The sequence below is a fragment of the Anolis sagrei genome, chromosome X (assembly GCF_037176765.1).
Source record: "Anolis sagrei isolate rAnoSag1 chromosome X, rAnoSag1.mat, whole genome shotgun sequence".
NCBI classification, from domain to species: Eukaryota; Metazoa; Chordata; class Lepidosauria; order Squamata; family Dactyloidae; genus Anolis; species Anolis sagrei.
In genome coordinates, this window is record NC_090034.1 from 85,050,518 (window position 1) to 85,077,786 (window position 27,269).

Consider the following 27,269-nt stretch of genomic DNA (forward strand, 5'->3'; position numbering starts at 1 on the left):
AATCCTAAAAGAAAATATTAGAGGAAATATGAAAGAAAAAATGAAAAGCAATATTAAAGAAAATATTAAAGGAAATATCAAAAGAAATGTTAAAGGAAATATGAAAGGAAACATTAGAGGAAATCTTAAAAGAAAATATTAGAAAAAATTTAAAGAAAATAGTAAAATAAATGTGAAACAAAAAAACCAAAGAAAAATTAAAGGCAATATTAAAGAAAATGTTAAAGGAAATACTAAAAGAAAATATTAGAGAAATATTAAAGAAAAAATTAAAGAAAATAGTAAAAGAAATGTTAAGAGGAAACAGAGGAAATTTTAAAAGAATATATTAAAAGAAATATTCAAAAAAATATTAAAAGAAATGTTAAACAAAAATTAAAGAAAAAAAATTAAAGGCAATATTCAAGAAAATATTAAAGGAAGTATTAAAAGAAATATTAAGTGGAAACATTAGAGGAAATCCTAAAAGAAAATATTAGAGGAAATATGAAAGAAAAAAATTAAAAGCAATATTAAAGGAAATATCAAAAGAAATATTAAAGGAAATATGAAAGGAAACATTAGAGGAAATTTTAAAAGAAAATATTAGAGGAAATATTAAAGAAAAAATTGGGAGCAATATTAAAGAAAATATTAAAGGAAATATCAAAAGAAATATGAAAGGAAACATTAGAGGAAATCTTAAAAGAAAATATTAGAGGAAAATATTAAAGAAAAAGTTAAAGAAAATATTAAAAGAAATATTAAATAACAATAAAAAATTGAAAGCAATATTGAAGAAAATATTAAAGGAAATATTAAAAGAAATAGTAAAGGAAATATTAAGAGGAAACACTAGAGGAAATCTTAAAAGAAATCTTAGAGGAAATATTAAAGAAAACATTAAAAGAAATGTTAAACAAAGATTTGAAGGAAATATTAAAGAAAATATTAAAAGAAATATTAGAGGAAATATTAAAGTAAATATTAAAGAAAATATTAAAATAAATATTAAAGAAAATATTAAAAGAAATATTGAAGGAAATATGGAAGAAAAATCTCAGTTTTTTTGGGGAGGGGGGTTGTATGGAGCAGGAAGGGGAGACTTGGATGTGGAAGAATGCAAATATATCCTTGACATGCATTCCATTGCAAGTCTCTCTCTCAAAAAATCCACTCATAGTTCATGTTCTCGAACATTTTGCATTGGTCAGGTAGCTCTGTCGCAGTCAAGAAGGCCAGAAGGGACCAATGAGGAAGAACAAACCAGCAAAGAGAGCATACAGCAGTTTGCTTTTGCTTGACTCCAATGGAAAAAGGACTCAAACAAAAACAAACTCTCCCCATTCACAACTCCTTTGAACCCGGTTTGCGGCCACTGGGGTCAGCTGGGGATAAAGCAGGGAACTGGAAAGAGAGCAACTGGGACTTTTTCAAAGCAGCTGCAAACGTTGCATAGCCAAAGGATTATTTTGGTCAAATCAGGAGGGTTGGAGAGCATAGTTATCTGGGGATGCCCCTTGGCTCCTTCCCTGTTTGAAGAGTTTGTGCGGAAAGTCAGCTGAAAGGCCAAACGGCAAAACATAACAAACTGGAATGACTCTTGTTTTTATATGCATGTATAAAAAGAATAAGGCACACTTATACACGATGGATTATTATTTTCCTGGTGTAAACCACAAGATACCTGAAGGCAATGAGAAAATATAAAGCCCCCCCCCCTCCAAAAATCCCTTCTCCAAATGGGTGGCATCTGGGCACAGAAAGAAACCCACTTAAGGGACAAATTGGAGTAAAAGAAGCTATGGGTCAATTCTGCCAACTGCCCACTTGCTTTGCCCAGGATCCCAATGTATTTTGTGGTCCACAAAGCAGTTGGGGTCATAGCACCATTTCCTTGCAAGGTTTGCTCTCCACGGATGAGGCACCGCTTGGCACCGCTTTAGCATTGGCTACCCGCTCTCCAAGAGTTTTAACTGGGTGCTGGTCACTTAATGAGTTTGAATATTGTGGGTCCTTTGGCCACTTGAGCATTGTGTCCATTGTTGCAAACAAACTTTTCTGCTTTCTCCGCAAAATAACAACACTTTGAGAGTTTTAACTAGGCGCTGGTCACTTAATGAGTTCGAATATCGTTGAGCTTTTTGCTGCTTGCGTCTATTGTGGCAAGTAGAACAACTGAATCATTGAATAATAGAGTTGGAAGAGACCCCAAGAGGTCAACCACTCCAACCCCTTTTTGCCAGGCAGGAAAAGCACCATCCAAGCCCTCCCAAAAGGGGTCCATCCAGCTTCATACGTAGATATTCACGGGTTTGTGAAGAAATAAGGCTGTAGAATCAAAGGCTTCTAGAGTTGGAAGAGACCCCAAGGGCCATCCAGTCCAACCTGCTTCTTCTATGCAGGAAAAGTATAATCAAAGTACCCCCAAAAGATGACCACCAGCCTCTTTTAAAAGCCTCCAAGGAAGAAGCCCCCAATGGACACTGAGGCAGAGAGTTCCACTGTTGAACAGCTCTAAGAAGTTCTTTCTAATTTTCAGGTGGGATCTCCTTCTCTGTCATTTGAACCCATGGAATCACTGAGTCCTAGTCTCCAGGGCAGCAGAAAACAAGCCTACTCCCTCTTCTTTAGGACAGCCTTTCAAATATGTAAACCGATCACTTTGCCTTTGACTTTTCATAAAATCAGCAACCCTTGAGTTGCTATCTGGCTAATATTTGGGACGTGGGTACAAAACCGCCCCCCAAAACCAAAACGAAGAGAGGGATGCTGTGCAGACACGAGCCCACCCATCCATTTGTCTATTGGAGGTCAATAGTAGTGGACCCTCCCAAGGGTCCCAGTGCCAGAGCCCAAGATGTCTGGCTGTCCATTGCGCCAGATCTCCCTCAGGATCCGCTCCCGCTCCTCCAGCCGCTGAGCCCTTTCCAGTTCCTCGGCAGAAGCGAAAACATTGACGGTCGTCCCGTCTGGAGGGGTTGCCTGAGGCTCTGAGGGAAGCTCCGTCAAGGCTAGCACCGGTTGGGACGACTCAGCGTCAACGGTGTCCTCCTCCTCTTCCTCTTCCTCCTCCTCATCGTCTTCTTCATCGTCTTCCTCACTTAAGTCCTGCAGCTGCTTCTTCCTGGGCCTGGGAGGAAGGGCCTGGGGCTGCCAGGAGATGTGGATGACCAGCAGGCAAAGGGTCAAGACCAGACCAAAACAGACGCCCAGGACGAAGTAGAGGCCAAAGCTTTCGGGGTGGTCTACGGGGACAGAGAGGAAGCTGATGATGATGGTGATAATAAATAAGTAAATAAATAAATAACACTATATGGCATGATTTTTGTTCCTGGATAATCAATGTCATTTCCCAATTGGATCTATCATAAAAACATGGGGAAAGTTGATTAAACTATCAAAACTTTGTTTTTGCAGGAGGGATATCCTGCAGAACATTTTGCTGTAGTTTTTCAATGACTATCCCATAGAGCAGTAGTTCTCAACCTGGGGTCCCCAGATGTTTTTGGCCTACAACTCCCAGAAATCCCAGCCAGTTTACCAGCTGTTAGGGTTTCTGGGAGTTGAAGGCCAAAAACATTTGGGAACCCCAGGTTGAGAACCACTGCTATAGAGTCTCAACCAATTCAACCTAGTTTGTTGCAGCCACAAAAACAAAGTTTCTGGAGTAGAACAACTACTTTCAAAGTAAGGAGTGTAAAATTAAACAGGAAATAACACTTTCAAACCAGGAACAGATTTTTTAAAATTTTGTTACAGAGTGTAACATTGTAACAACAACAACAACAACAACAACAAGATTAGTACATAGCAAACAAGATCACTATGCTGACTTTTGTATTTGACCACATGTCGGACACTTTACACAGTGCTAGACACTTGGGAAGTGTCCGACGTGTAATCAAATACAAAATCCAGCATTGTGATCTTGTTTGCTGTGTACTAATCTTGTTGTGTATCAAATAATAATAATAATAATAATAATAATAATAATAATAATGATGATGATGATGATGTAATCAAATACAGAATCCAGCATATAGATCTCGTTTGCTGTGGCATACTGTGTTTTTGTGGCAGTAAAATAATAATAATAATAATAATAATAATAATAATAATAATAATAATGTAATTATTCACCCCCCTCCTTGTGACTTGAGACAGGGTACAACATCATTAAAACAAAGAGATAAAACTCTGTTAAAATAATAATATAATAATAAAACTTTGTTTCTAGATCGCACATCTCTCCCCAAAGGGACTTAGGACGGTTTACAGCACAAAAACAGGTAAACATTCAATGCCTTACAAAGTAACAGGCAACATCAGAAATAATACAAAAGAATATACAATAAAGCAATACAAGTTTATTGCTATTATTGTATATTCTTTGGAAAGAATTGAAAGTTGAGATGGGGAATAAACCTATTAGACAATAAACTTGGGTGTGTAGACATTAAACATATATTATTAGAAACAGTTAGACATGAGTTGCATATGAAATGGCTAACACAGAATTCTTTTTCGTGTCAGAAGTGACTCGAGGAACTCCAAGTCGCTTCTGGTGTGAGAGAATTGGCCGTCTTCAAGGACGTTGCCCAGCGGATGCCCAGATGTTTTTGATATTTTACCATCTGTGTGGGAGGCTTCTCTCATGTCCCCGCATGAGAAGCTAAAGTTGACAGAGGGAGCTCATCCTCGCTCTCCCCCAGATTCCAACCTCCGACCTGTCAGCCTTCAGTCCTGCTGGCACAAGGGTTTAACCCATTGTGTTACCGGGGGCGCCAATGCAGAATTAAAATGCAGGCTAAAATTCCCTGAGATGGCCAGAAATGGAGCCAGGAGGCAGATCGTGGCTGAAGGAAGGGGCAGGGAATGGACACTCTTAGAAAGTGGTGGACCCCACCTTTCAATGCCTTTCTACGAAGGTTGGATGGGCATCTTCCAGGAGTGTGAATTCCTGCCTGGCCTGGCAGAATGGGTCTGGACTAGATGCTCTTTGGGGGACCCTTCCACTTTGCTCTTGGACACACCTCCTTTGGAAGGGCATCTTCTAGGAGTAAGTATTCCTCCCTGGGAGAAATGGGCTGGGCTAGATGCCCTTTGGGGGACCCTTCCAATCACTCTTGGACCCACCTCCTTTGGATGGGCATCTTCTAGGAGTAAGTATTCCTCCCTGGGAGAAATGGGCTGGGCTAGATGCCCTTTGGGAGACCCTTCCAATCACTCTTGGACCCGCCTCCTTTGGATGGGCATCTTCTAGGAGTAAGTATTCCTCCCTGGGAGAAATGGGCTGGGCTCGATGCCCTTTGGGAGACCCTTCCAATTACTCTTGGACCCACCTCCTTTGGATGGGCACTTCTAGGAGTAAGTATTCCTCCCTGGGAGAAATGGGCTGGGCTAGATGCCCTCTGGGAGACCCTTCCAATCACTCTTGGACCCGCCTCCTTTGGATGGACATCTTCTAGGAGTAAGTATTCCTTTCTGGGAGAAATGGGCTGGGCTCGATGCCCTTTGAGGGACGCTTCCAATTTGCTGTTGGACACACCTCCTTTGGATGGGCATCTTCCATGAGTAAGTATTCTTCTCTGGCAGAAATGGACTGGACTAGATGCCCTTTGGGAGACCCTTCCCACTCTAGATGCCAAGGAGAGCGCAGGAAAACTCCTCCTTTGGAGGCCTTTCAATAGGGCTCAGATGGCATCCAAGTCTGGAAAAACAAATATTCCATCTACTGCAGAAGGAGAATTGCTGCTGACCAGCTGTGAAAATGCTTAAATCTGATATTTTGGGGATGCGAGAAGGAAATATACACAAAATAAGGAAAGGAGTCATAGGAGAGGAATGGTGGCTTTTGCTTGGATTTCAGGTGCCAGAATGCAGAGTACAGCATTGACTCAAGTCTCATGCGCCATTGAATCTAATGCACACCTCAATACGATTACTGTATTCTGCGAATCTAATGTGCATCCTAATTTTTGCAAGGTAATTTCGCCCAAAGAAAGGTGAGCATTAGAGTAAATAGGGTATGACACCAGGAGGACGAATGGACTCAAGCTTGGTACCCAAATGGATAAGGCCTTGTGCATTGTGTGCTCGGTTGTCGCTCTTCCCAGATGAGCACCCACCTCGAATATGCGCATAGGCGGCAATGCTGTTGCTGAGAAGTTCCATCTCCCGTGGTTGCGTCTCCATCCTGTGGCTCCCTTCCGAGGCACCTGCAAGAAGGAAGGAACCATCATAACCACCTCCATCACTCCAACATCCAAGGTCTCCCAAACCACACTTTCTCAAATTCTTCCAAGTGTCTTGGAGTTTGTTTCCCCAAATCCCTTGATCATTACCCAAGGCAGCCAGGAACTGAAGCCCAAAACACCTGCAGGACTAGGGTTTGGGGATCACTATGTTGGAGAATGAACAACTTGCCATACTTCTCCCTGTCTGTGTTTATGACCCTGATTCCCATTTGCATTCTCCATTTGGTGGAACACATCTCACCACACTAAAACAGTAGATGTGGCTCTGAATGAGACATGCCGCATTATCACAGGGTGTCTGCACCCTACACCACTGGAGAAATTACACTGTCTAGCCGGTATTGCACCACCTGACATCCGCCGGGAAGTAGCAGCCAATAGTGAAAGTACCAAGGCAGAGACATCTCCAGCTCATCCCCTGTTTGGGTATCAGCCAGCACGTCAACGACTTAAATCTAGACATAGTTTTCTAAGATCTACAGAGACACTCGCTGGAACACCTCAGCAAGCGAGAGTCCAAAAGTGGCAGGCTCAAACCCAGCACCTCAACCAATGGCTGATACCAAATGAGAGACTCCCTCCTGGGCACACAGAAGACTGGGCGACTTGGAAGGCACTGAACAGACTGCGCGCTGGCACCACGAGATGCAGAGCCAACCTTGAGAAATGGGGCTACAAAGTGGAATCCTCGACATGCGAGTGTGGAGAAGAGCAAACCACAGACCACCTGCTGCAATGCAAACTGAGCCCTGCCACATGCACAATGGAGGACCTTCTTGCAGCAACACCAGAAGCACTCCAAATGGCCAGATACTGGTCAAAGGACATTTAACCAACTACCAAACTCACAAGTTTTGTATTTGTCTGTTTGTTTGCTTTGTTCTGTTAGAAATGTAATATAATGGACTGGTTGCTCTGACACGACAAATAAATATTTGCATTCCCCCTTCTCCATGGCGCATATGCTCCATCTAACAGCATGGGATCTCTCTTTTTTTGTTTCCCCAAAAGAGAGGAAATCCTATTTTACTCCTCGTTTTCTCAGACTTAAATCTTTTACCTGGATTTTCAGGATTTTTGGATGGGCAAAAAGGTCTGAAAATGCAGTCTTTGGATCACAGAGGGTCATTTAGCCATGTTTTTAGTCTCCTCACTTGCAATCTCTTTAGCCTCAGAAGTTTTTCTTCTTGCTCACCAACAGGCTTCTCCTGAGCCTGAAATGGTCCGAGGACAGGGGTCATATAAAAATAGCAACAACACAGCCCAACAAAAAAAAAAAAGAGTTTTTGGTGTCTTTGGGTGTTAGGCCTGATTCAGACAATTGCATTGGATGGATCACATCAGATAGTTTCTTAGATAGGATTATCCTGGTTTTCTATGGAGACTGGAAGCTGGCACATGTCCTGAATCTCAAAAACTACAGCTTACAGGGGAACCCCAGGTTAAACCTCTGAGCTGCTGAACTTGCTGATTGATTGGCGGTTCAAATTCAGGGAGTGGGATGAGCTCCTGTTGTTAATCCCAGCTTCTGCCAACCTAGCGGTGGCCGGGAGAGCTTTTGCGCAATTAAAACTTGTGCACCAGTTGCGCCCATACCTCGGGAAGTCTGATCTGGCCACAGTGGTCCACGCTCTTGTTACATCCCGTATAGACTACTGCAACGCACTCTACGTGGGGTTGCCCTTGAAGACTGTTCGGAAACTTCAACTGGTCCAGCGAGCGGCAGCCAGATTGCTAACCGGGGCGACATACAGGGAACACACCACCCCCTTGCTGTGTCAGCTCCACTTGCTGCTGATTCAGTTCTGAGCACAATTCAAGGTGCTGGTTTTGACCTACAAAACCCTTTACGGTTCCGGTCCAGCGTATCTGTCCGAACGTATCTCCCTCTACGTCCCATCCCAGAATTTGAGATCATCCGGGGAGGCCCTGCTTTCGACCCCACCGCTATCACAAGTGAGGTTGGTGGGGACAAGGAGCAGGGCCTTCTCGGTGGTGGCCCCCCACCTGTGGAACTCACTCCCGGGGGAAATCAGGGCATCAACATCCCTCCTTGCCTTCAGGAGGAAGGTAAAGACGTGGCTATGGGACCAGGCCTTTGGGCATCCTGACAATTAAATATGGAAACCAGATGGATAGGATCGACAAGGTATGGAAATTGGAATTTAAACTATGAGACTGTGAAATGTAGACCAGCAATGAGGTTTGTATTGCTCTTACTGTTTTTACCTGCTTTTATTGGTTTTAGGGTTGTTTTCTGCCGATTATAATTACTGTTCTGTTAATTGTTATTAATGCTAAAATTGCTGTCGTTAACTGATGCTTTGTTTTTTTTGCTGTCATGTAATGCGGGCATCGAATTGTGCCTTGCTTGTGTAAGCCACCCTGAGTCCCCCCTGGGGTGAGAAGGGCGGGGTAGAAGCAACCGAAATAAATAAATAAATAAATAAAGAAATAAATAAAAAACAAGCAAATGTGAGTAGATTGCACTTCTGCGGACTGAACCGGAAGTCAGCAACTTTCTTTTTTTATTATTTATCCCTCCACCCCGGTGTTCCAACCCTCCCTACCTCCATCTCTCTATTTTTACCCTCCCCATACGTTATCACTCTTTTAATTTCCCACTTTACTATCACTCTGATTGTTCCCCCTCTTTCATTGTCACGAAAAAATCTCACAATAAACATTATCAATTAAAAAAAAAGTAGATACCGCTTCGGCAGGAGGGTAATGGCACTCCATGCAGCCATTTATTTATTTATTTATTTATTTATTTGATGCACTTATTAACCGCCATTCTCAGCCCACAGGGCGACTCATGGCGGTGTACAAATACATATAGAAGACAATTTACAAAGAGAACCCGTTACAACCACATATAGACTATACAACAATTACAGACAACACTAAAAATCCGCTTCGTCTCTTAGTAGAATCATAACCAGTCTCATATTCCTTGTTCCATTCCGATCTTCTTACCTCATTGTAATAGCACTCAATCAAATGCTCTCTCGAACAGCCATGTCTTAAGGCTTTTTCGAAAGGACATGAGGGAGGGCGCCTGTCTGATGTCCGCAGGGAGAGTGTTCCACAACCGGGGGGCCACCACCGAGAAGGCCCTCTCCCTCGTCCCCGCCAGCCGTGCCTGTGAGGCAGGCGGGATCGAGAGAAGGGCCTCCCCAGGCGATCTCAAGGTCCTCGTGGGCTCGTAGGCCGAGATGCGGTCTGAAAGGTATTTTGGGCCGGAACCGTTTAGGGCTTTATAGGCCAAGACCAGCACCTTGAATTGGGTCCGGTAGCAAATCGGCAGCCAGTGGAGCTGGGACAGCAAGGGCGTTGTATGCTCCCTGCTACCCGCTCCAGTTAGTAACATGGCTGCCGCGCGCTGAACCAGCTGAAGCTTCCGGGCCGTCTTCAGGGGCAGCCCCACGTAGAGAGCGTTGCAGTAGTCAAGGCGGGATGTGACCAGAGCGTGTACCACCGTGGCCAAGTCAGACTTCCCGAGATACGGGCGCAGCTGGCGCACGAGCCTGAGCTGTGCAAATGCTCCCCTGGTCACTGCTGAAACCTGGGGATCCAGGCTCAACGATGAGTCCAGGGTCACACCCAAGCTGCGAACCTGCGCCTTCAAGGGGAGTGCGACCCCGTCCAGCACAGGCTGTAACCCTATACCCCGTTCGGCCTTGCGACTGACCAGGAGTACCTCTGTCTTGTCTGGATTTAATTTCAGTTTGTTCGCCCTCATCCAGACCGTCACAGCGGCCAGGCACCGGTTCAGGACCTGGACAGCCTCCTTAGTAGCAGGTGGGAAGGAGTGACAGAGTTGGACATCATCTGCGTACAGATGACACCGCACCCCGAAACTCCGGATGATCTCACCCAGCGGCTTCATGTAGATATTAAACAGCATGGGGGACAGTATGGAACCCTGTGGCACCCCACAAGTCAAAGGCTGTGGTGCGGAACAGGAGTCCCCCAATGACACCTTCTGGGTGCGACCCTCCAGGAATGACCGGAGCCACTGCAGAGCAATGCTTCCAAGACCCATGTCCGCAAGGCGCCCCAGGAGGATACCGTGGTCGACGGTATCGAAGGCCGCTGAGAGGTCCAGGAGCACCAACAGGGACACACTCCCCCTGTCTAGCTCCCGGCGCAGATCATCCACTAAGGCGACCAAGACCGTCTCGGTACCATGTCCCGGTCTGAAACCAGACTGTGCCGGATCCAGATAATCCGTGTCTCTCAAGAATACCTGGAGTTGTGAGGCCACCACGCTTTCCATGACTTTGCCCAAGAAGGGGAGATTGGAAACAGGCCGAAAGTTGTCCAAATTAGTGGGGTCCAGTGATGGTTTCTTCAACAGCGGCTTTATGATAGCCTGTTTTAGGCTCGCTGGAATCTTGCCTTCCCGAAGGGAGGCATTCACCACCACTGTTACCCACTCAGCCAATCCCCCTCTGGCCTCCCTCAGAAGCCAGGATGGGCAGGGGTCTAGGATGGACGTGGTGGGCCTCATTCCTCCAAGTATCTTGTCCACATCCTCGGGTTTCACAAACTGAAAAGAATCCATCAAAATGGGACAAGCAGGTGCTCTTGTTACATCCACAGAGACTGCATTTAACGCGGCGTCCAACCCAGAACGGATCAAGGCGACTTTGTCTGCAAAGAACCGAGCAAATGCTTCACAGCGCGCGACCGAATTGTCAGGGCTCCCGCCTGCAGTGGCGGGAGTTAAAAGACCTCTGACAATCCGAAACTGGCCACATGACCTTGGAGGCGTCTATGGACAACGCCGGCTTTTCAGTTTAGAAGTGGAGATGAGCACCAACCCCCAGAGTTGGACACGACTAGAATTAATGTCAAGGGGAACCCTTTACCTTTTAAAGGGGATAACTGGTGCAATTTTGAGAACCAGCAGGTCAAATAGACCCAGAAACAGGGCTAACATTTGAGACACCAAAATGTGCTGACCAGCATAACAACAGCAGCCCTTATGATTTGGAGATCCATGTGAGCCTTGGAACTCTGCTACAAACCCAGCTCTGTTTTCCTACTGACAGTTGGAGAAAAGAAGTTGGAAATTTGTTCCTTGGCAACTTCAGTCTCAAAAAACTGCACAGCTCTTACAACTTCAATGCGACTTCAACGTCAAGAAACGCATAGCTTGTGCAACTTCAGTTTCAAGGAATGAACTATTTATTTACAGTATTTATATTCTGTCTGTGCCGTCACACCCAGATCCTATAAAATTAAAACTAAGATGTGTTTCTCTCTTTGTCTGGGCGGACCGCGGGGGGGGGGGGGGGTCTTTCTTTAGAAGCTCAAAAAATCTCAGCAACTGAGGCCACTTCAGGTTTGGAACATCAAAACAGAATATTTATTTCTGAAAGTCCTTGCAGACTTGGCACAGCTTGTCAAAGTTACAAACAAAACAGTCAATTGGTGAAACCATAGAGATGATCTTTCTTTCTTTTTCCTTCAGTTATTGAGGTAACTCTTCCCCAAATGGTAGAAAATATCCTGGGATCCTTTCACCCTAACCCTGAGCTAGTATGGTTAGAAAAAACAGGTTTTTCCCCTATCTATAGCTCAAGGTTAGCTTTGGAGATGAAGTAATGCTCTATAATATTCAATAACTCAATATCTATCTATGACTCAATAAGCTTCTCTATCTTTCTTTCTGTCTATATGACTTAGTTACTCAATTAACTTTTCTATATCTCAGTTGCTATCTATAACTCAATTAAATCTCAATTGCTATTCTATCTATCTCAATTAGCTTATTATCTATATAACTCAATCCTCAATTGTACTTACAATGATTTTTTTCAGAGCTACCTGCCTGACCAACAGCACATCTGAAGCTTTCTTTCTCTACTGAAGGAGGCAGGGAAGATGCCAAAATGGAGACCTCAAACCTAGGAAAAAGGGCGGTCTCTAAACCCAAAGAGATACTTTCCTAAACCAATAGCTGCAAAAGGGCCTGCAGGCTGGCTTTGTAGACTCTGCTACTGTTTAACTTCCAGGGTGCTGATGGGTCTGTAGCAGCCCTGGGGAAACGCAAAAGAACACTATCCCATGCAGAGGCGGCCCTAGGTAATTTTCAATGGTAAGCAAACAGTATTTTGGCACGACCCCCCCCCCCCCCCAACCAATCACTGATATATATTTTCTGTTTGTCGTGGGAGTTCTGTGTGCCATATTTGGTTCAATTCCATTATTAGTGGAGTTCAGAATGCTCTTTGATTGTAGGTGAACTATACATCCCAGTAACTACACTTGCCGCATTTGCTCCCTTGCCTGGCCTGCTTTGGGTCCGGAGGCGTGCCTGAAGACCCCAGCGTGTGCACCAAAAGTCACCTCTTCTCCTGACTTTCTCCTCAGCCATTGGGACCAAGAGAGAGAGAGAGAGAGAGAGACAGAGGTGGAGATGCCCACCTTTCCTGAAGGTAGGCACAAAAACAAAGGAGGGAGCGGAGGTGGGAGATACCTCCAGCCGGAGGGGCGCTCTCTCTCTCTCTCTGAAGAGAAAGTCAGGAGAAGAGGTGACTTTTGGTGCACACGCTGGGGTCTTCTGACACGCCTCCAGACCCGAAGTGGACCAGGCGTGGTGGCTCCGCCCCTTGGCCCACCTGCGGATTGGGGAGAGGAGAGGAGGCGGGTGGAGCGCAGGGGGATCGGGAAAGGGAGCTGGTCATGGGGAAGGGATCGAACACAGAGAATGATTGAGTGCCGGCTCTGCTCGCGCACCCGGTGGCCAGGTGGAGCAGGAACGAGAGGGGCGAGGCAAGAAAGCCAAGCCCCCCCCCCCCCCCCCGGACTGCTAGGGCTGTTGTGAGCTGAGGGGGCGCTCCTCAAGTGACGGTCAAGGGGCATTTACAGAGGCGCCTCTGCGCCCCTGGCAAAAAAAGTGTTCTGCGACCACTTACTTCGCGTAATGGACGAGCCACCCCTGATCCCATGCAACTAAAAGGTAATGCAAACTATGCTCCTGGAAGACAGAACACTGTCCTTCTCACTCCAAAGGGGATGCAGGGCAGATCACAGAACACACATATGGCAAACATTCAATGCCGTTACACACTGATAAGACAGACAACTGTAAATAGATAGAGGTATATATAGGCTTTTCCATCTTCGGTATCTTGGAGGCTTGTGCTCGGTCCCAGCTATGGGGGAGGGGCGGGTGCTGTTGCTTCATCTCCCCCCCCCCCCCCACCGAGCTTTTTTCGTAAACGTTCTCCTTGATCAAATCACTGGCATTTTTCTGGCATTTCCTTATGGGTGCCTTAAATACCTCCCCGCTTTAAAGCAGGACCTATTTATCTACTCACATTTGCTTTTGAACTGCTAGGTAGGCAGAAGCTGGGCTAAAAGCCAGGAGTTCACCCTGACTCAGACTTCAAACTGTCAACCTTTCAATTGGAAAGATTTACTGCAACTGACGGTTAACTGCTGTGCTAAAGCCCAGTCCCTGTGTCAAAGCCTGGCCCCTGAGCTAAAGCCAGCATAACATTGAAGTTGCATAGTCCTTGCAACTTAAAAGTCAAGAAATGCATAGCTCTTCTGGGCCCTTCCTTCCCTGGGGGCTTGTCATGGGGCTCATTGAGAGGCAGGAGAATTGAATCCAGGGCACCCTGTGACCATCACGCCTTCCCCATTTATGACCTCTTTTTGCCTAAAATCCACACCCAACTCCCTGGATTCCTTAGCAATGAGCCATGGCACTCAAAGTGGTGTCCAACTGCATTAATTGTACTGTGTAGATGCACTTGGAGAAGGCTATCGGCCTTGCAAAACTACAGCTTCCATGATTCCAAAGCAGTGGATCATAGCAGTTAAAGGGGGGCCAAACTGAGAAGGATAAAAAACCTTGCAAACTATAATTCTATGGACTTTGCAAATCTATAAGTCCCAAGATTACTTAGTATTGAGCCGTGGCAGTCAAACTGCATTAATTCTACAGTGTAGAGGCATGCACAGGCAGAGACTTAAACCATCCCAACACTGGCTGTAATGACATCCTGGTAGAGCATTAATATTATCCTTATTATCATCATCATGAATGCTCCCAGCATACAGATCTTCTCCTTTCTCTATTGTCGGTGTCTGCCCAATTAGAAGGTGCAAACAGTGGTCCACACTCTTGTTACATCCCAAATAGACTACTGCAACGCACTCTACGTGGGGTTGCCCTTGAAGACTGTTCGGAAACTTCAACTGGTCCAGCGAGCGGCAGCCAGATTAGTCACCGGACTGTCATACAGGGAGCACACCACCCCCCTGCTGTGTCAGCTCCACTGGCTGCCAGTTCAGTTCCGAGCACAATTCAAGGTGCTGGTTTTGACCTACAAAACCCTATACGGTTCTGGTCCAGTTTATCTATCCGAACGTATCTCCCTCTATGTCCCACCCCGGAGTCTGAGATCATCTGGGGAGGCCCTGCTCTCGACCCCACTGCTATCACAAGTGAGGTTGGTGGGGACGAGGAGCAGGGCCTTCTCGGTGGTGGCCCCTCACCTGTGGAACTCACTCCTGGGAGAAATTAGGGCATCAACATCCCTCCTCTCCTTCAGGAGGAAAGTAAAGACGTGGTTGTGGGACCAGGCCTTTGGGCAATCTGACAACTAGATAAGGACAATCAATCGACTAGGACTGACAGGACTGACAAATGTGGAATTAGAATTTGGTCTATGAGATAGCGAACGCTGACCGTCTATGAGGAGTAATTAGGTTTGTATTGTTTTATTGGTTTTACTGGTTTTAGGGTTGTAATGCAGGAATTGTTGTCTTAACTGTTCAACTGTTTAATTGATGTTATTTTGTTTACTACTGTTATGTGATGATGGCATCGAATTGTGCCTTTGTAAGCCGCCCTGAGTCCCCTTCGGGGTGAGAAGGGCGGGGCAGAAGAAACCGAAATAAATAAAATAAGTGACAGAATCTGGAAAATCTTTCATTTTGACACTGGCAAGATGACATATTGGGGAAAAATGTCCTGTCACATCAGAATGGCGAAAGGGGAAATTAAAAAAAAAAAGATGCATTTGCCACATTTCAGGATGTGTGAGTTTCCACTTTCTCATCAGCAATCCTTTCGCCATTGAATAATATATTTTGTGTTATGTTACTAAGGGTACTTTATGCATGTGGCTGGCTTTGGGATTAGCATTTGCATTTCTTGGCTGCGTTGCAACCTGTCCTGTTGGTTGTCTTTTGTCTTGTCTTGCTTTCTTTTGCAAAAAAATATGTAATTATTATTAATAAATAATAATTCATAATACCTAATAAATTAATAATAATAATTTATCCCCTGCTATTCTCTCTTGATCACAAGCAGATTTTCATAGTCTATACAGAAACAAATAAAAGAATAAACTATTCTACAAATGTGATTTTTACCACTTATTATGCTACTCCTTTCAAGAATAATACGAACTGCATTGCTATATTTAAAACCATTCCTCTACTTCATGCCACAAATTTTAAGTTATTGTTGCTTTGAAAACCTGGGAACACTATTCAAGCCACAGTTCAACAGATGCACAGCGACATATAATAATAATAATAATAATAATAATAACAACAACAACATCATCTACGCTGTCGCATGAATGCAATTTTGACACCACTTTAAATAATAATAATAATAATAATAATAATAACAACAACAACAACAACAACCACACTTTGGAATTAATGCAGTTTGACACAACTTTTAATAATAATAATAATAATAATATCTACACTTTGGAATTACTGCAGTTTGAAACCATTTTAATAATAATAGTATCCACACTATAGAATATCCACACTATAGAATTAATTCAATTTGGCACCCCTTATAATAATAATAATAATAATAATAATAATCACATTGTAGAATTAATGCAGTTTGACACCAATAATAATAATAATAATAATATCTACACTTTGGAATTACTGCAGTTTGAAACCATTTTAATAATAATAGTATCCACACTATAGAATATCCACACTATAGAATTAATTCAATTTGGCACCCCTTATAATAATAATAATAATAATAATAATAATAATAATAATCACATTGTAGAATTAATGCAGTTTGACACCAATAATAATAATAATAATAATATCTACACTTTGGAATTATTGCAGTTTGAAAACCATTTTAATAATAATAATAGTAATAATAAAATCCACACTAGAGAATTAATGAAGCTTGAAACCACTTTTAGTAATAATAACAATAATAATAATATATACTGTAGAATTAATGCAGTTTGACACCATAATAATAATAATAATAATAATACCCACATTGTTAAATTCATGCAATTTGGCACCCCTTTTAATAATAATAATAATAATAATAATAATAATAATCACACTGTAGCATTAATGCAGTTTGACACCAATAATAATAATAATAATAATAATAATATCTACACTTTGGAATTATTGCAGTTGGAAAACCATTTTAACAATAATAGTAATAATAAAATCCACACTATAGAATTAATGAAGTTTGAAACCACTTTTAGTAATAATAATAATAATAATATATACTGTAGAATTAATGCAGTTTGACACCATAATAATAATAATAATAATAATACCCACATTGTTAAATTAATGCAATTTGGCACCCTTTTAATAATAATAATAATCACACTGTAGAATGAATGCAGTTTGACACCATAATAATAATAATAATAATAATAATAATAATATAATTTGTCATGGCTTAATGCTATGGAAACCAGGAACTGTAGTTCTATAATGTCTTTTCCCTTCTCTGCCTAAGAATGCTCCAACTCCAAAGACTTCATAGCAGCGAGCCATTAAAAGTGATATTATTATTATTATTATTATTATTATTAAAAGCAGTGCCAAACTGTATCAATCCAAAGGTGTGGACACAGCCATAGTTTTGCGAAAATGTAAGGAGGAGGTATTTTGAGAATGAGGTGGCCTTCTTCTTCTATCTTGCAAAGTGTGCAAAAGGACAAAAATGCAGGCGCCCAACACATCCATGGACCTCTTTCCCCCCTTTTTTCTGTTTTCACTGTTTACAAAGAGAGACACAGGAAAACCTCCAGGAATGTTTCTCTCTAATCAGAAGCAAATCCCCTGCAACCCCAGGGCTTCCTGGAGGACTCTGCAATGCAATGTGGCAGAAAAGTGAGGATGAAGAATAGAAAGCAGGAAGGAACCGAGAAAGAGACTTGTCCCTATGTGCTTTCAAATGGGGACCCCGTGGATTTTGTAGGTTTTCTTGGGCAAGGAAGTCTCGATGGTGGTTCGGACATAGCCTTTCACATGGCTCAAGGGAATGTCATGGATCTCTCTGTCTTTGGCTGGAGCTCGCTGCCCAAATTCTCCCCTGCTAAGTGCTTCTGGGCATGCACAGAGGGCTCTTACCCACGAGGGAGTCTTTGCTCCTGGTTCTTTGGGGGCTAGAAATACAATTTGTCAGGGCAATCTTCTGGTTTGGATGAATTAATAAATGCCAGGAGCTGACCCCTAAGGAGGCTGTGATGGGACGGGTCAAGGGTTCCAACTGGAGGCAGGTCAGGGGTTAAAGGGCAGTGGAAGGGTCTGATGCTGACCCTCTCTTAGCAGCAACCCAAATCTGGGCACCAACAGATCGCTGAGATGCATCCGCACTAGAGAATGGGTGAAGTTGGGTGTCCACTTGGAACTGTCAGGACTCAATACCATGGGATCAACATGAGCCAACAATGTGATGTGGCGGCAAAAAAAGCCAATGGGATTTTGGCCTGCATCAATAGGAGCATAGTGTCTAGATCTAGGGAAGTAATGCTGCCCCTCTATTCTGCTTTGGTTAGACCACACCTGGAATATTGTGTCCAATTCTGGGCACCACAATTCAAGAGAGATATTGACAAGCTAGAATGTGTCCAGAGGAGGGTGACTAAAATGATCAAGGGTCTGGAGAACAAGCCCTATGAGGAGCGGCTTAAGGAGCTGGGCATGTTTAGCCTGAAGAAGAGAAGGCTGAGAGGAGATATGATAGCCATGAATAAATATGTGAGAGGAAGCCACAGGGAGGAGGGAGCAAGCTTGTTTTCTGCTTCCATGGAGATTAGGACAAGGAACAATGGCTTCAAACTACAAGAGAGGAGATTCCATCTGAACATGAGGAAGAACTTCCTGACTGTGAGAGCCGTTCAGCAGTGGAACTCTCTGCCCCGGAGTGTGGTGGAGGCTCCTTCTTTGGAAGCTTTTAAACAGAGGCTGGATGGCCATCTGTCAGGGGTGATTTGAATGCAATATTCCTGCTTCTTGGCAGGGGGTTGGACTGGATGGCCCATGAGGTCTCTTCCAACTCTTTGATTCTATGATCAGGGCAAGCATACAGGTGCCTTCCCAAACTATAACTCCCAGGATGAATGCAACAGTTGTGGATGGATCCTTGGGCCTATTTTGGGTTTTGGACTTCAACTCCCAGAGAAGCCCTAAGAGCCAGGAATTTCAGGAGCCGGAGTCCCATGCTGCCTGGGCTTCACGTTCTCAATAGATACATGGATGAATGTGCTTCCTCTTTAAGGAGATGTGGCCTCTCGTTGGGCTCAGGCAGATGGGGCTTCATCATCCTCATCATCATCCTCTGCTTTCATCTCCAGAGTTGAGCCCCAAAGTCTCCTTGCCTTGGAAACCACTTTCCAAAGTGGGCACCTTCCAGTCTTCTCCCTCCCTCCCTCCTTCCCTCTTTCTCGGAAACTACTCTCTAAAGTGGGGACTCTCCATCCTTCTTCTGTCTTTCCTTCTGTCTTTCTTTCCTTCCTTCCTTCCTTCTCTCCTCCCTCCCTCCCTCTTTCTTGGAAACTACTCTCCAAAGTGAGCACCCTCCATCCTTCTTCTGTCTTTCCTTCCTTCCTTCCTTCCTCCCCCCCCTCTCTCTCTTTCTTGGAAACCACTCTCCAAAATGGACACCCTCCATCCTTCTTCTATCTTTCCTTCCTTGCTTTCTTGCTTCCTTCTTCCATTCCTTCTTTCCTTTCTTTCTTCTTTCTTTCCTTCTTTCTCTCCTTCCTCCCTTCCGCTTTCTTGGAAACTACTCTCCAAAGTGGGCATCCTCCATCCTTCTTCTGTCTTTCCTTTTTCCTTCCTTCCTTCCTTCTTTCCCTCTTTCTCTCCTTTCTTCTTTCCTTCCTCCCTCCCTCTTTCTTGGAAACCACTTTCCAAAGTGGGCATCTTCCAGCCCTCTTCTCTCTTCCCTTCCTTCCTTCCTTCCTTCCTTCCTTCCTTCCTTCTTCTTTCTTGGAAACCACTCTCCAAAGTGCGCACCTTCCAGCCCTCTTCTCACTTTCCTTCCTTTCTGCCTTCTTTCTTTTCCTCCTTCTTTCCTTCCTTCCTCTTTCTTGGAAACCACTCTCCAAAGTGGGTACCTTCCAGTCCTTTTCTTGCTTTCTTTCTTTCCTTCCTTCCTCTTTTTTTGCTTTTCTTTTTTCCTTCCTCCCTCCCTCTTCATTTTCTTCTATTTTTCCTTCCTTGTTTCCTTCTTTCTTTCCTTCTTTCCTTGTTTCCTTCTTTCTCTTTCTTCCTCCCTTTCTCTTTCTTGGAAACCACTCTCCAAAGTGGATACCTTCCCAGCCCTCTTCTCTCTTTCCTTCCTTCCTTCCTTCCTTCCTTCCTTCCTTCCTTCCTTCCTTCCTTCCCCTCCCTCCCTCCCTCCCTCCCTTCTTCCCTCTTTCTGGGAAACCACTCTCCAAAGTGGGCACCTTCCAGCCATCTTCCTTCCTTCCTTCCTTCCTTCCTTCCTTCCTTCCTTCCTTCCTTCCTTCCTTCCTTCCTTCCTTCCTCCCTCCCTCCCTCCCTCCCTCCTTCCTCTTTCTTTCTCACTTCTGTGATGCTGGATGGAGGCTCAGCCTCGGTCATCATCATCATGGATACACAACAATATTAGTACACAGCAAACAAGATCACTGTGATGGCTTTTGATTATTGTATTATTATTATTATTATTATTATTATTATTATTATTGTCATTATTATTGAAAATGAGACCATAAATCTTCCCCTTTTCCGGCTCCAGTTTGCAGCAAGCTTGACTTCTGCTGCTCCAGAGACTACAGTGAAACAACAACAACAACAACAATAACAACTGGAAAGGGGACCACACAAATCAAGAGGAAGATGGACCTAGCCTGAAGGCGAAGGAATGCTTTTGGGAGAGAGCCATCCTTAGGGTCGGCAAAGGGAGTTCCTCCCCAAATCCGGGTCTTACCTGTCCCAGTTGGACCGGGGAAAGGGAGCCTTTCTTTCCTTCTCTTTCTTTCTTTCCCTCTCTTTCTTTCTTTCTCTTTCTTTCTCTCTTCCAGTCCCGATGGCCGGCAGGCGGGACCCTCTCCGGCCGCTCCCTCCCTGGCTTCCCAGAAGCAGGAAGGAGGGAAGGAGGGAAAGAGGGAGGAGAGGAAGGAAGGAGGGATGGAGAGGAGGAGAGAGGGAAGGAGGGAAGGGGGGGGGGAGGCACTCTGGCTTCTGCAAAGTCCATGCAAAGAGGGCGCAAAGTCCCAGCGGATGACCGATTCGGAGTTGAGAGGGTCCCCCAAAGGGCATCTAGTCCCACCCCCTTTGCTCAAGGCATGGCTAAAGCAACCTACCCCTTTCCAACGTTCAGCCACATTTCAATATTGGGAAGTGGGTCAGATGGAGCAGGCTTGCTTTAGGCTGCTCCAGAGACTAAAGTAAATTATTATTATTATTATTATTAATAATAATAATAATGCATGGTCTCCTTTCCCATTATTATTATTGTTATTATTATTGGAAAGGAGATCACACATATTCCCTTTTTTGGGGCTCCAGCCTCCAGCAGACTTACCTTCTGCAACTCTAGAGACTACAGTTTAATAATAATAATAATAATAATAATAATAACACTCTCAACAAAAGATTCCCCCCAGGCGCTTCCAAGCCATTGAATGCTAATCAAGGTGATCAGCTGAAACATTCACAGCTAGCCCCAGCAAACAAAAGTCCTTTGTCTCACCCTGGTCATTCCACAGATATATAAACCCATTTTTCCCAGTTCCAACAGACCTCATTACCTCTGAGGATGCTTGCCATAGATGCAGGCGAAACGTCAGGAGAAAAATTGCCTCCAGAACATGGCCATATAGCCCGGAAAAACCTACAACAACCCATGGATTCTGGCCATGAAAGCCTTTGACAATACATAACAACAACAACAACACAATATGAGGACTTAAAGACAGAACTGCAAAGACTCTGGTACAAGCCAATCAAGGTGGTCCCAGTGTTTATTGGCACACTGGGTACAGTGCCTAAAGACCACGGCCTGCACTTAAAAACAATTAGCGCCGACCAAATTACCATTTGTCAGCTGCAAAAGGCCACCCTACTCGGATCTGCATACATTATTTGCTGATACATCACACAGTCCTAGACACTTAGGAAGTGGACTCACCTTGTTGTGTTTCAAATAATAATAATGATGTATGGTCTCCTTTCCTATTATCATTATTGGAAAGGAGATCATACATATTCCCTTTTTTGGGCTCCAGCTTCCAGCACACTTACCTTCTGCAACTCTAGAGACTAGAGTGAAATAATAATAATAATAATAATAATAATAATAATAATAAGAGGATTTAAAGATCGAACTGCAAAGACTCTGGCACAAGCCAGTCAAGGTGGCCCCAGGGGTGATCAGTACACTGGGTGCAGTGCCTAAAGACCTTGGCCTGCACTTAAAAACAATTGGCGCTGGCCAAATTACCATCTGTCAGCTGCAAAAGGCCACTCTACTTTGATCTGCACACATTATTAGCTGATACATCACACAGTTTTAGACACTTGGAAAGTGTCCGACATGTGATCCAATACAACAGCCAGCAGAGTGTCTGTTGTGGATTCATCTTGTGGTGTTTCAAATAATAATAATAATAATAATAATAATAATAATAACAACAACACAATATAAGAATTTAAAGACAGAATTGCAAAGACTCTGGTACTAGCCAGTCAAGGTGGTCCCAGTGGTGATTGGCACACTGGGTTCAGTGCCTAAAGACCTTGGCCTGCACTTAAAAATTAGCGCTGACCAAATTACCATTTGTCACCTGCAAAAGGCCACCCTATTCGGATCTGCACTCATTATTTGCCGAGACATCACACAGTTTTAGACACTTGGGAAGTGTCCGACGTGTGATCTAATACAACAGCCAGCAGAGTATCTGCTGTGGATTCATCTTGTGATGTTTCTAATAATAATAATAATAATAATAATAATAATAATAATAATAACAACAACAACAACACCACAATATGAGGATTTAAAGACAGAATTGCAAAGACTCTGGCACAAGCCAGTCCAGGTGGTCCCAGTGGTGATTGGCACACTGGGTACAATGCCTAAAGACCTTGGCCTGCACTTAAAAACAATTGGCGCTGACCAAATTACCATCTGTCAGCTGCAAAAGGCCACTCTACTTTGATCTGCACACATTATTCGCCGATACATCACACAGCCCTAGACACTTGGGAAGTGTCCGACGTGTGATCCAATATAACAGCCAGCCGAATGTCTGATGTGGACTCATCTTGTTGTGTTTCAAATAATAATAATGATGTATGGTTTCCGTTCCTGTTATCATTATTGGAAAGGAGATCATGCATATTCCCTTTTTTTGGGCTCTAGGTCACAGCAGGCTTGCCTTCTGTACCTCTAGAGACTAGAGTGAAATAATAATAATAATAATAATAATAATAAATACTATTATTATTATTACACAATATGAGGATTTAAAGATTGAACTGCAAAGACTCTGGCACAAGCCAGTAAAAGTGGTCCCAGTGGTGACTGGCACACTGGGTGCAGTACCTAAACACCTTGGCCTGCACTTAAAAACAATCAGTGCTGAAAAAAATACCATCTGTCAGCTGCAAAAGGCCACCCTACTCAGATCTGCACACATTATTCGCCAATACATCACACAGCCCTAGACACTTGGGAAGTGTCCGACGTGTGATCCAATACAAAAGCCAGCAGAGTGATCTTGTTTGCTGTGTACTCATCTTGTTGTGTTTCTAATAATAATAATAATAATAATAATAATAATAATAATAGGGATTAGACCATACACATTCCCCTTTTGGGCTCCAGCTCACAGCAGGCTTGCCTTCAGCAACTCTAGAGGCTAGAATTAAATACTACTACTACTACTACTACTACTACTACTAATAATAATAATAATTGGAAAGAGACCATACATACTCCCTTTTTTGGGCTCCAGCTCACAGCAGACTTCCCTTCTGTTACTCCAGAGACTAGAGTGAAATAACAACAATAACAACAAGCCTTCTACTACTCCTGAGACTAGAGTAAAATTATTGTTATTATTATTATTATTATTATTATTATTATTATTATTATTATTATTGGAAAGGAGACCATGCATATTCCCTACCTGATTATTAGAGCAGTGGCTTGATGATGGAAGATGCCCCAACCTCAGAGTCCATTGGGGTGTCTATCCTTCTCTGGAGGTTTCTAAGCAGAGGTAGATGGCCCTCTATCGGGAGGGATCGGATTGTGTCTCCCTGCCTAGCAGGATGGAGCTGGACTGCATGGTCTTTGGACTCCCAATTCTGGGAATGTGGTATAATCTCTGTCTCTAGAGATTTTTAAATGGAGGCTGGATGGCACTCTGTCGAGAGGGATCGGATTGTGTCTCCCTGCCTACCAGAATGGGATTGGACAGCATTGCCTTTGAACTCCCTCCAAACTCTGGGAATGTTGTGGTATCTGCTTCTCTAGAGATTTTTAAATGGAGGCTGGATGACCCTCTGTCGGGAAGGATCAGATTGTGTCTCTCTGCGTAGCAGAATGGGCTTGGACTGCATGGCCTTTGAACTCCCTCCCAATTCTGGGAACGTGGTGGAATCTCCTTCTCTAGAGATTTTTAAATGGAAGCGGGGTGGCCATCTGTCAGGAAGGATCGGATTGTGTCTCCCTGCCTAGCAGAATGGGCTTGGACTGCATGGCCTTTGGACTCTCTCCTAATTCTGGGAATGCGGTGGAATCTCCTTCTCTAGAGATTTTTAAATGGAGGCCGGATGGCCCTCTTTCGAGAGGGATCAGATTGTGTCTCCCTGCCTAGCAGAATGGGCTTGGACTGCATGACCTTTGGACTCCCTCCCAGTTCTAGGAATGTGGTGGAATCTCCTTCTGTAGAGATTTTTAAATGGAGGCCGGATGGCCCTCTGTCGAGAGGGATCAGATTGTGTCTTCCTGCCTAGAGGAATGGGGTTGGACTGCATGGCCTTTGGACTCCCTTCCAAATCTGGGAATGTGATGGAATCTCCTTCTCTAGAGATTTTTAAATGGAGACTGGATGACCCTCTGTTGGGAAGGATCGGATTGTGTCTCCCTGCCTAGCAGAATGGGCTTGGACTGCATGACCTTTGGACTCCCTCCCAGTTCTGGGAATGTGGTGTAATTTCCGTCTCTAGAGATTTTTAAATGGAGGCTGGATGGCCCTCTGTCGAGAGGGATCAGATTGTGCCTCCCTGATCGGTAAAAGGGGGTGAGACTGGATGGCCAAGTGCTGTCATAGGAAAAAGAAAGGCCTCTGGGCAAATCCTGCCTGGAAAGGAAAACGGGGGCCTTGTTTGTAGAGGCGTCCCTTGCGGTTGTTTGTCCAGGAGGCCCATCCCTGGCTTCAAAGGAGGCCCAGCACAGAAAGGCCTTTCTATTTCACATCGCGTAATGATATTTCTACCCCTTTCCATGCACACAGAGCAAGCAGGGAAAAAGCGCATAGAGAGGCATTGGGTGCGTTTGGAAGGAAAACATCCCTTCATTTTGCACTCCCAGCATCCCCCAGCCAGTCCAAAAACACACATAACTTCTGCTCCACAATCCAGTTAGCAGCACAGATCCCCATGCAAGAGTCACTTTTGCGATCTGAGTTTAGTTCGGTCAAAGGGGCATTTTGGGTTTTGTTTTTCTTTGGTCACCAATTAACTTTTCCTGGCTGCCGTTGCCTTGTTTTCTTTTCAGTTTGGTTTTTCTTTTAGAAACTCAATTGGTTTTTAAAATAAATCTATCTTTAGCTTCCATTCGCAGGAAGTACGTCAATGCCATCCGCCTGGGTCTGGATCCAGAGAGGAAGCATACAAGTAAGTATCACAACAACAACACCAGGTTGCTTTGAGTTTTCCGGGCTGTATGGCCATGTTCCAGAAGCATTCTCTCCTGGCGTTTTGCCTGAATCTACATCAGGAAAGAATGCTTCTGGAACATGGTCATACAGCCCGGAAAACTCACAGCAACCCAGTGATTCCGGCCATGAAAGCTTTTGGCAACAACTGGTTTAATATCTTAGGTTTTAGATTATATTGTGTTGATTTTATTGTGAGCTGCTCTAGATGTCTTTTAATAATAATAATAATAATAATAATAATAATAACAATAATAATAATCATCATCATCATCTATATAAATAAAAATGTAATGTTCGTTTGTGGGATTAACAGAACTCAAAAACCAGTGGGCCAATTGACACCAAATTTGGACAGCCTACACCTAACAACCCAATGTATGTCCTTCACTCAAAAAAAATTGATTTTGTCATTTGGGAGTTGTAGTTGCCGGGATTTATAGTTCATCTACAATCAAAGAGCATTCTGAACTCCACCAATTATGGCATTGAACCAAATGTGGCGTACAGGACTCCCATGGCCAACAGAAAACACTAGAAGGGTTTGGTGGGCATTAACCTTGAGTTTGGGAGTTGTAGTACACCTACATCCAGAGAGCACTGTGGACTCAAACAATGATGGATCTCAACCAAACTTGGCACGAATATTCCATATGCCGTACTAGGAACACAGATGGAGGTTGGGGGAAACAGACCTTGACATTTGGGAGTTGTAGTTGCTGGGATTTATAGTTCACCTACAATCAAAGAGCATTCTGAACTCCACCAATTATGGCATTGAACCAAACGTGGCATACAGGACTCCCATGGCCAACAGAAAACACTAGAAGGGTTTGGTGGGCGTTAACCTTGAGTTTGGGAGTTGTAGTACACCTACATCCAGAGAGCACTGTGGACTCAATCAATGATGGATCTCGACCAAACTTGGCACGAATATTCCATATGCCGTACTAGGAACACAGATGGAGGTTGGGGGAAACAGACCTTGACATTTGGGAGTTGTAGTTGCTGGGATTTATAGTTCACCTACAATCAAAGAGCATTCTGAAACACTTGAACAATAGAATTGGGGCAAACTTCCCACACAGAACCCCTATGACCAATAGAAAATACTTAAGGCCATCCAGTCCAACTCCCTTCACCAGGGCAAGAAAATGTAATCAAATACTGTTTATCCACAAGCAGAAAGAAATTACATATATTAGAAACCAACACTTTCTCATTACTTTATTTTCCAGATCTCCAGACTGGGCCACAGCAACGCATGACAGAGGACGGCTAATAATAATAATAATAATAATAATAATAATAAATGCTTGGGAGCTGCTTTGGGGTCTTAAGTTGCTTTGGGTGTCGTTTTTAGAGAGATAAAGTGAGATACAAATAATAATAATAATAATAATAATAATAATGCAAACAGAGGCATAATACCGTTGCTCAGATGATCCATTGGAACTTGCTCCACAAATACCATCTGCCTGTGACAAAGAAATAGTGTGATCACAAACCTGAAAAGTTACAGAAAAAGAACCCTTCAAACTACTCTTCCAAATTCAGACTGACAGAGTTTTGGAGAATAATACTCTTGACCTCACGATCGTGGAAAAAAACCAAAGTATGGATCATCGATATTGCAATTCCAAGTGACAGCAGAATTGATGATTGAACTGCAAAGACTCTAGCACAAGCCAGTCATGGTGGTCCCAGTGCTGATTGGCACACTGGGTGCAGTGCCTAAAAACCTTGGCCTGCACTTAAAAACAAATAGTGCTGACAAAATTACCATCTGTCAGTTGGCCACCCTACTCAGATCTGCACGTTATTTATTGATACA

General features: G+C 43.7%; 1 protein-coding gene across 1 annotated transcript; it reads right to left on the reverse strand.

Moving 5' to 3' along the window:
* Positions 1-1,571: 1,571 nt before the first annotated feature.
* EVA1B (eva-1 homolog B) lies at positions 1,572-20,717 on the reverse strand. Its single transcript, XM_060784053.2, has 3 exons — positions 20,476-20,717; positions 6,111-6,200; positions 1,572-3,227 (listed from the first exon to the last, which is right to left on the reverse strand). Exons 2-3 carry the CDS (start codon positions 6,175-6,177, stop codon positions 2,794-2,796), a joined length of 501 nt encoding a protein of 166 aa, XP_060640036.2. The 5' UTR covers positions 6,178-6,200; positions 20,476-20,717; the 3' UTR covers positions 1,572-2,793.
* Between the last annotated feature and the right edge of the window lie 6,552 nt (positions 20,718-27,269).